The sequence below is a fragment of the Geospiza fortis genome, unplaced genomic scaffold (assembly GCF_000277835.1).
Source record: "Geospiza fortis unplaced genomic scaffold, GeoFor_1.0 scaffold375, whole genome shotgun sequence".
Classification (NCBI taxonomy): Eukaryota; Metazoa; Chordata; class Aves; order Passeriformes; family Thraupidae; genus Geospiza; species Geospiza fortis.
In genome coordinates, this window is record NW_005054641.1 from 9,419 (window position 1) to 18,204 (window position 8,786).

Below are 8,786 nucleotides of genomic sequence, written 5' to 3' on the forward strand. Positions count from 1 at the left end.
ATCCATCCATCCATCCATCCATCCATCCATCCATTCCATCCACCACCCATCCATCCATCCATCCATCCATCCATCCATCATCCATCCATCCATCCATCCATCCATCCATCCATCCATCATCCATCCATCCATCCATCCATCCATCCATCCATCCATCCATCCACCCATCCATCCATCCATCCATCCATCCATCCATCATCCATCCATCCATCCATCCATCATCCATCCATCCATCCATCCAAAATCCTCTGGAGATGGAGAATCCAGGGATCAAGGAATTCCTGCCAGGATCCACCCACAAAACCCTCGGAGGATGGAGCATCCAGAGAACAAAGAACTCCCGAGCTCCTTTGGTGACCCCAGGCATCCTTGGATATTCCAAAATTTCCTCATTTCTGGCCCGCTCTGTGGGCTCAGCCATGTGGAATTCCAGCCGGCGCTTGGCTTCCCAGAAAAGAGGAGGACAGAAGGGTGTGGAAAACCACAGGATAAAAATATCCTGGCTAGAAATGTCTGGTTTAACCATAACGGAGGAGCAGGGCTCTGGGAGGGATCCTCGGGGTGAAAAATTCATGGGATTTTTTTATTGCAAAGCCAGGATTGTGCTGAGACGGCCCCCAGGTCCCTGCTGGGGTGAAAAATTAACGGGATTTTTAATTGCAAAACCGGGATTGTGCTGAGACACCCCCCAGGTCCCTGCTGGCAGATTTCCATGGCATTTCCAGAGCAGGGTGTGTCTTGAAAGGGAAGTAGGGATTGAGAGCACAAACTCAGGGGATTTGGGAAAATCATGATGGGGATGGGAAAATCATGATGGGAGGGGAAAACAATCATGAGGAGGGGAAAAAAAAACATCATGGGGATGGCAAAATTATCATGGGGAGGGGATAAAAACCATCATGGGGATGGGAAAATCATCATGGGGATGGGGAAATCATCATGGGGATGGGGAAATCATTATGGGGAGGGGAAGGGTCAGTATGGCACATTCTAGGAGTCCCCAAACACTCTGGAGAATGCTGGAGCTCCAAGATTCCTGGGAGAGCTGAACCCCAGAGCCGGCAGCAGCAGCAAAGCTGGGGAGCTGACAGCTTCCAGCCCAGCTCCAGGGGGCACAAAGTGGAAATTGGGGAGCTGAGGGTGTCAAACAGCAGGATGTGTGGGGATGGAGGCACGCACCGACTTGTTCCTGCGTCACCGGCACCGTGGGGAGCGAGGAGATCTTCTCCTTGTCTGCTGGTGGTGGTCCTGTGTTCTCCAGCTGCCCCAGGAGCTGTGCAGAGGGAGAAATCCCATGCTCAGGAGCAGGGATGTGCCACTGGAGCTGCCCCCCCGGCACAGGTGGCCCTCACCTGTTGGATTTGCAGGCAACCCCAACGAGGGGAGAGGTGAGCGAGTCTGACCCCGTGCTCTAATTCGTTATTTTATGATATTATATTGTATTAAAGAATGCTACACTAAGCTAAAGAATAGAGAAAGGATGCAGACAGAAGGCTACAAAGAATGATCATGAAATCTTGTGACTCTCTCTTCGTCGGCCATTAAGTTAAAACAATTCACACGAAACCAATCAAACAACGACCATAATGATTTTCCCATCCCCATGATTTTTTTTTCCCATCCCCATCATGGTTTTTTTTCCTATCCCCATAATGATTTTCCCATCCCCATCATGGTTTTTTTTCCTATCCCCATAATGATTTTCCCATCCCCATCATGGTTTTTTTTCCCATCCCCATGATGATTTTCCCATCCCCATCATGGTTTTTTTCCCATCCCCATGATGTTTTTTTTTTCCCATCCCCATCATGGTTTTTTTCCCATCCCCACAATGATTTTCCCATCCCCATGATGGTTTTTTTCCCATCCCCACAATGATTTTCCCATCCCCACCATGGTTTTTTTCCCATCCCCACCATGGTTTTTTTTCCCCATCCCAAATCCCCTGAGTTTGTGCTCTCAAATCCCTGCTGGGGATCTCCAGGGCACATTCCAAAGCAGCGAAACGCAGGAGAAGCAAATCACACCAACATTGCTTTCGTTTCTCTCTGAGGCTTCTCAGCTTCCCCACGCTGGGCAAAGGAAGGGATTTTTGCAGAAGATGTGACAGTGACACTCACCTGGGTGACGATGGCGTCGAGGCCGCTCTGTCCCCACGCGTAATCGCCGGGGCTGGAGTGCAGCATCCCGCTCCTGCCAACGGGACAGGCCAGGAATTGCCAAGAATTCCCAAATTCCCAAAGCTCACTGGGGCATTTACTGGTGGCATACTCACCAGGAGAAGGGATGCTGGGAGCCAGGAACGGCTGAGTTGGCAAAAAAGCCGGCGAAGATCTGCTGGATTATCCTGAGGAAGAAGGAGAAAGAGGGGGAAGGGTGAGTTAAGTGAGGAAATAAATGGTGGAAGGGAAAAAAAAAAAAGGCAGGAAAAGCAGGAATTCCTGCTCTACTGATGCCTGGCTCATGGCTGTGAAAATCCCCGGATAAAGCTCCAAAATAGAGAGAGACAGCAGGTGTTGGGCAACACCCTTTGTCACTCCACATTTGGTAGCTACACCCACTTTCTCCTTCTCCCTCTCTTTCCCCCAGTTCCTTTAACACGTTTACTGTGGTCATTCAATAAAGGTGCATTTGTTTTGGTTGATAATGCAATCCCCTTTCCACGCTGGTTTTTTGCACTCTAGATCAGTCAGTGAACCATCATGACTCCCATTCTTGATTTTGCCACCCAGCAGAGCTCCCTCACCCCTTTCCACGCTGGTTTTTTGCACTCTAGATCAGTCAATGAACCATCCCCAGCCCTGTTTCTGATGGTGACACCCGGCAGAGCTCATTCACCCTTCCCATGCTGGTTTTTTGCACTCTGAGATCAGAGTTTGTAGAGCAGATTGTGCCAACCAGCACAGCTCACTCATCCCTTTCCATGTTGGCTTTTTGCACTCTAGATCAGTCAATTGCGCTCTAGATCAGTCGATTGCACTCTAGATCAATTATTGAACCATCCCCAGCCCTGTTTCTGACGGTGCCGCCAGCAGAGCGCACTCACCCTTTTCCACGCTGTTTTTTTGCACTCTAGATCAGAGTTAGTAGAGCAGATTGTGCCAACCTGCACAGCTCACTCATCCCTTTCCATGCTGGTCTTTTACACTCTAGATCAGTCAATGAACCATCCCCAGCCCTGTTTCTGACGGTGCCGCCAGCAGAGCGCACTCACCCTTTTCCACGCTGTTTTTTTGCACTCTAGATCAGAGTTAGTAGAGCAGATTGTGCCAACCTGCACAGCTCACTCATCCCTTTCCATGCTGGTCTTTTACACTCTAGATCAGTCAATGAACCATCCCCAGCCCTGTTTCTGACGGTGCCGCCAGCAGAGCGCACTCACCCTTTTCCACGCTGTTTTTTTGCACTCTAGATCAGAGTTAGTAGAGCAGATTGTGCCAACCTGCACAGCTCACTCATCCCTTTCCATGCTGGTCTTTTACACTCTAGATCAGTCAATGAACCATCCCCAGCCCTGTTTCTGACGGTGCCGCCAGCAGAGCGCACTCACCCTTTTCCACGCTGTTTTTTTGCACTCTAGATCAGAGTTAGTAGAGCAGATTGTGCCAACCTGCACAGCTCACTCATCCCTTTCCATGCTGGTCTTTTACACTCTAGATCAGTCAATGAACCATCCCCAGCCCTGTTTCTGACGGTGCCGCCAGCAGAGCGCACTCACCCTTTTCCACGCTGTTTTTTTGCACTCTAGATCAGAGTTAGTAGAGCAGATTGTGCCAACCTGCACAGCTCACTCATCCCTTTCCATGCTGGTCTTTTACACTCTAGATCAGTCAATGAACCATCCCCAGCCCTGTTTCTGACGGTGCCGCCAGCAGAGCGCACTCACCCTTTTCCACGCTGTTTTTTTGCACTCTAGATCAGAGTTAGTAGAGCAGATTGTGCCAACCTGCACAGCTCACTCATCCCTTTCCATGCTGGTCTTTTACACTCTAGATCAGTCAATGAACCATCCCCAGCCCTGTTTCTGACGGTGCCGCCAGCAGAGCGCACTCACCCTTTTCCACGCTGTTTTTTTGCACTCTAGATCAGAGTTAGTAGAGCAGATTGTGCCAACCTGCACAGCTCACTCATCCCTTTCCATGCTGGTCTTTTACACTCTAGATCAGTCAATGAACCATCCCCAGCCCTGTTTCTGACGGTGCCGCCAGCAGAGCGCACTCACCCTTTTCCACGCTGTTTTTTTGCACTCTAGATCAGAGTTAGTAGAGCAGATTGTGCCAACCTGCACAGCTCACTCATCCCTTTCCATGCTGGTCTTTTACACTCTAGATCAGTCAATGAACCATCCCCAGCCCTGTTTCTGACGGTGCCGCCAGCAGAGCGCACTCACCCCTCGATGGCCGGCGAGCGATCCGGGCGGGAGCTGCCCCGGGCCCGGTACCTGCGGGGCATGGGCAGCCGAGGGGGGCGGCTGGGACCCCAAAGCTCGGCCGGGGCGCCCCTCTCCACGTCCCTGGGCTCTGCATCCAGGGAGCTGCTGCTCAGGAAGGGCCGGAAATCCGGGAAGAACATCGTGTGGTCCAGGTGGTCCCAAAGCTGTGGAGAGCGGGGGTTTAGGCTGGGGGGGTGCGGATGTGATCGGGATGTTAGAGGTGGGGCAGGTGTCTGATGGTAACGGTGAAAATTCTGCAATTTCTGGGATATCAGGATCTCTCCTGAAATTCAGGAATTTCTGAGATATCAGGATGGATCCCCCTGAAATTCTGCAATTTTTGGGATATCAGGGTGTCTCTGAAACTCAGGAATTTCTGGGATATCAGGATGGATCCCCCTGAAATTCTGCAATTTCTGGGATATCAGGATCTCTCTGAAATTCTGCAATTTTTGGGATATCAGGATGGATGCCCCTGAAATTCTGCAATTTTTGGGATATCAGGATCTCCTGAAATTCAGGAATTTCTGGGATATCAGGATCTCCTGAAATTCAGCATTTTTTGGGATATCAGGATCTCTGAAATTCTGCAATTTTTGGGATATCAGGATCTCTCTGAAACTCAGAAATTTTTGGGATATCAGGATGGATCCCCCTGAAATTCAGCAATTTTTGGGATATCAGGATCTCTCTGAAATTCTGCAATTTTTGGGATATCAGGATGGATCCTCCTGAAATTCAGCATTTTTTGGGATATCAGGATCTCTGAAATTCTGCAATTTTTGGGATATCACGATCTCTCTGAAACTCAGAAATTTTTGGGATATCAGGATCTCCTGAAATTCAGCAATTTTTGGGATATCAGGATCTCCTGAAATTCAGGAATTTTTGGGATATCAGGATGGATCCCCCCGAAATTCAGGAATTTCTGACAAATCAGGATCTCCCTGAAACTCAGGAATTTCTGGGATACCAACTGCTATCCAAGGAATATTTTGGATAAATGCGTCCAGATGAAGAGGGGGATGCCCGGAGCACGGAAGGAAGGATCCACATTGAAATTCTGATGATTTGGTGACCCCATTTCTGACCCAGCATTGAGTGAATTTCCTCCAAATTTGGACTTTTAAAAGGAAAGATTCTGGAAAATGTGGGAGCAAGGAGAGACCTCGCCTGGCTGAGCATCCCCAGACAAATCCCAGGATCTGCCCTCAATCCTCCTCTTCCTCTCGTGCACAAAAATGCCAATTTTCAGTCTCCTAAAAATCCTTCCAAATCCTGGAAATTGTCAGGAAAAGAGGGGGAAAAAAAGCAGGAAAACTCACCTCTGAGAACTGAGAGGAGGGGCTGTCATCCAGGGAATTGCTGTCAAAAAAACTGGGAAAAAGAAGAAAAGTTAGGGAAGGGTTTATTCCTAAAATTTCCCCCCACTGTGTTTGCTGAAATATCCCCAGGAGGGGTGAAAATAAAGAGAAAAATAAGTAAAAAATTAAAAAAAAAATAATAAAAGGGTTTTTACTTTCAAAATATTAAAATATTTTAGAATATTAAAAAATTAAGAAAAAAAAAATCAAAAAGGGGAGAAGAAGAAAAAAGAACAAAAAAAGGTAAAAATAAAGGACAAATGTAGAAAATAGTAAAAAGGTGTTTGGGTTTTTTTCCTAAATATGATAAAGGGGTAAGAAAAAATCAAAAAGGGAAAAAAAAAAGTTTCAAAAGTAAAAGGGCAAACACAAAAAATAAAGAGAAGATTTTTTTTCCTAAATAGAAAAAAAGAAAAAATCGAAAAGGGGGGAAAAATGACCAAAAAAGAAAAAAACCCCCACAAAAAAAAATGGATTTTTTTTTCCTAAATGCTAAAATACTAATACTTTTATTTTCTTTTTCTTTTATTTTTATTTTACTTTTATTTTGCTTTACTTTTTTACTTTTATTTATCTTTCATTTTACTTTTATTTCACTTTTATTTTCTTTCATTTTACTTTTACTTATCTTTATTTTACTTTTATTTTACTTTTATTTTCTTTGAGGGGAAAAAAAAAAGCTTTTTTCTTCCTAAACACTAAAAAAGGGTAAGAAAAAATTCAAAAAAGGAGAAAAAAAAAAAAGACCAAAAAGTGTAAAAAATATCAAGAAGACAAAAAAAATTTTTTTTTAAATTTTTGTAAATAAAAAAGGGGAAAAATACATCCAAAAAAAGAGCAAAAAATGGCATTTTTTACACTGAGTCTCCCTGCTATAAATTGAATTTTCCTGGATTTTTTTGGTACCTGGAATCATCAGTGACTTCCTCGATGAAGCCAGACTCACAGCGAGGGCAGGTGTATTCCTGGCGAGGCAAAAGGAGTGGAAATTAAACCCCCAAATCTTTGAAATTCCAAAGAAAAATCTGCTCAAAACAGCAGAAAAGCTGAAAAAAAAAATCAATCAGAAAATCCCCTGGAATTTGGGCAGCAGAGAGGAGAACACAATTGGAGAGGCAAGGAGCAAAATTCCTCCCAAGAAGAAAAATTTTCCTTGTTCCCATTCGCAGAGTTTTATCCCAGATTGAAGAAAAAAAACCCAAAAAAACCCCAAAAAACCCCAACCCCCCCCCAAAAAAAACCCCAAAAAACCTCCAAAAAAACCCCAAAAAAACCCAAGAAAAACCCCCCCAAAAAAAACCCCAAAAAACCCAAAAAAAAAGATTCTCATGGATTTTCCTTCTCCACATCCCAGGAACTGGGAGCATCTCAGATTTTTATTGGAATATTCCAAATTTTTCAGCGTGGATTTTGTGGGATCCCAGATTTTTTTTTATTGGAATATTCCAATTTTTTCAGCGTGGATTTCGTGGGATCCCAGATTTTTTAATTGCAACATTCCAAATTTTTTCATTGTGGATTTTGTGGGATCCCAGATTTTTTTTTAATTGGAATATTCCAAATTTTTCAGCGTGGATTTTATGGGAATTCCTCCCAAATCCAAATCTAAATCTGAGTTTTGAATCAGAATTTTTTTTTGGAGGGGGTTGGATCAAATTTTCCCATCACCAGCAGCAGGTGGGACGCTGCTGCATCCCTGGGAGCTTTGGGATATTTTTATTTTTGGAATATTTTTATTTTTGCGCTATTTTTGCTCTTGGAGTCCATCTGGAAAGTCTCAGCTTGCCGCCCCAGGAGCTGGAGAGAGATAAAAACGGCATTTGGGAGAAAGAACTCTGCGGGGAGGGAAGAGGGAAAGGGGAACAGATGGTGGGTGGGATCCTGCGGATTGCCCGGATTTTCCTTGGGATATTTCCAGGGATTATTCCCTGAATTTTCCCTGGGATATTTCCTGGAACTGGGATGGTTTCCTGGATTTTCCCTGGGATAATTCCCTGGATTTTTCTGGGATAATTCCCTGCATTTTCCTTGGGATATTTCCAGGGATTATTCCCTGAATTTTCCCTGGGATATTTCCTGGAACTGGGATGGTTTCCTGGATTTTCCCTGCATTTTCCCTGGGATATTTCCAAGGATTCTTCCCTAGAACTGGGATAATTCCCTGCATTTTCCTTGGGATATTTCCAGGGATTATTCCCTGCATTTTCCTTGGGATAATTCCCTGGATTTTCCTTGGGATATTTCCTAGAACTGGGATAATTCCCTGCATTTTCCCTGGGATATTTCCAAGGATTATTCCCTGGAACTGGGATAATTCCCCGCATTTTCCCTGGGATAATTCCCTGGATTTTCCCTGGGATAATTCCCTGGATTTTCCTTGGGATAATTCCAAGGATTATTCCCAGGAACTGGGATAGTTTCCTGGATTTTCCCTGGAATATTTCCAGGGATTATTCCCTGGAACTGGGATAATTCCCTGCATTTTCCCTGGGATATTTCCAAGGATTCTTCCCAGGAACTGGGATAATTCCCCGCATTTTCCTTGGGATGATTCCCCGGATTTTCTCTGGGATCATTCAGCAGTAATGGACAATCCCCACTCCGCCGGACGCTGCTCAGGGGAGCAGCATGAGAATGGAACGAGGGTTATGGAATGATCCATTCCCATCAGGAACGGGACATTCCTCCGGTCCCTTTCCACATTTTGGGGGATCTCCTGTTCCATGTGGGAACAACCTCGGGGGCTGGAGGTCACCCCTCCCTCAGGGGCCCGGGGAGCCATTGGGGGATCACCCCTGTCCCTACACCCGCCCGGGCAGCTCGGGGCTTTCCCCCCGGCCCTCCCCGCTCGGGGCTCCCCCTCTCCCTCCCTCCCTTCCCGGGGCTCACCGGCAGCTTGGGGCTGACCTCGCCCTTGCAGCTGTGGCAAAAGAACCGGTGCTGCTGCACCGCCGCCGCCGCCTCCGCCATCTTCCCTCACAGCCGCCCCC

General features: G+C 46.2%; 1 protein-coding gene across 2 annotated transcripts in view; it reads right to left on the minus strand.

Annotated features, from left to right (window-relative positions):
* The window catches only part of RNF115 (ring finger protein 115), a 10,848-nt gene extending 2,065 nt beyond the window's left edge, over positions 1 to 8,783 (minus strand). The window contains exons 1-7 of one of the 2 annotated variants that reach the window (XM_031064844.1): positions 8,704 to 8,783; positions 6,703 to 6,761; positions 5,758 to 5,809; positions 4,391 to 4,596; positions 2,276 to 2,347; positions 2,121 to 2,193; positions 1,180 to 1,273 (exon numbers count right to left, since the gene is read on the minus strand). In XM_031064844.1, the coding sequence (XP_030920704.1) occupies positions 1,180 to 1,273; positions 2,121 to 2,193; positions 2,276 to 2,347; positions 4,391 to 4,596; positions 5,758 to 5,809; positions 6,703 to 6,761; positions 8,704 to 8,766 (619 nt within the window). In that variant the 5' untranslated portion in view covers positions 8,767 to 8,783. Of the gene's footprint in view, positions 1 to 1,179; positions 1,274 to 2,120; positions 2,194 to 2,275; positions 2,348 to 4,390; positions 4,597 to 5,757; positions 5,810 to 6,702; positions 6,762 to 8,685 lie in introns of both variants that reach the window. The other variant, XM_014311043.2, reaches the window with a different exon arrangement.
* Between the last annotated feature and the right edge of the window lie 3 nt (positions 8,784 to 8,786).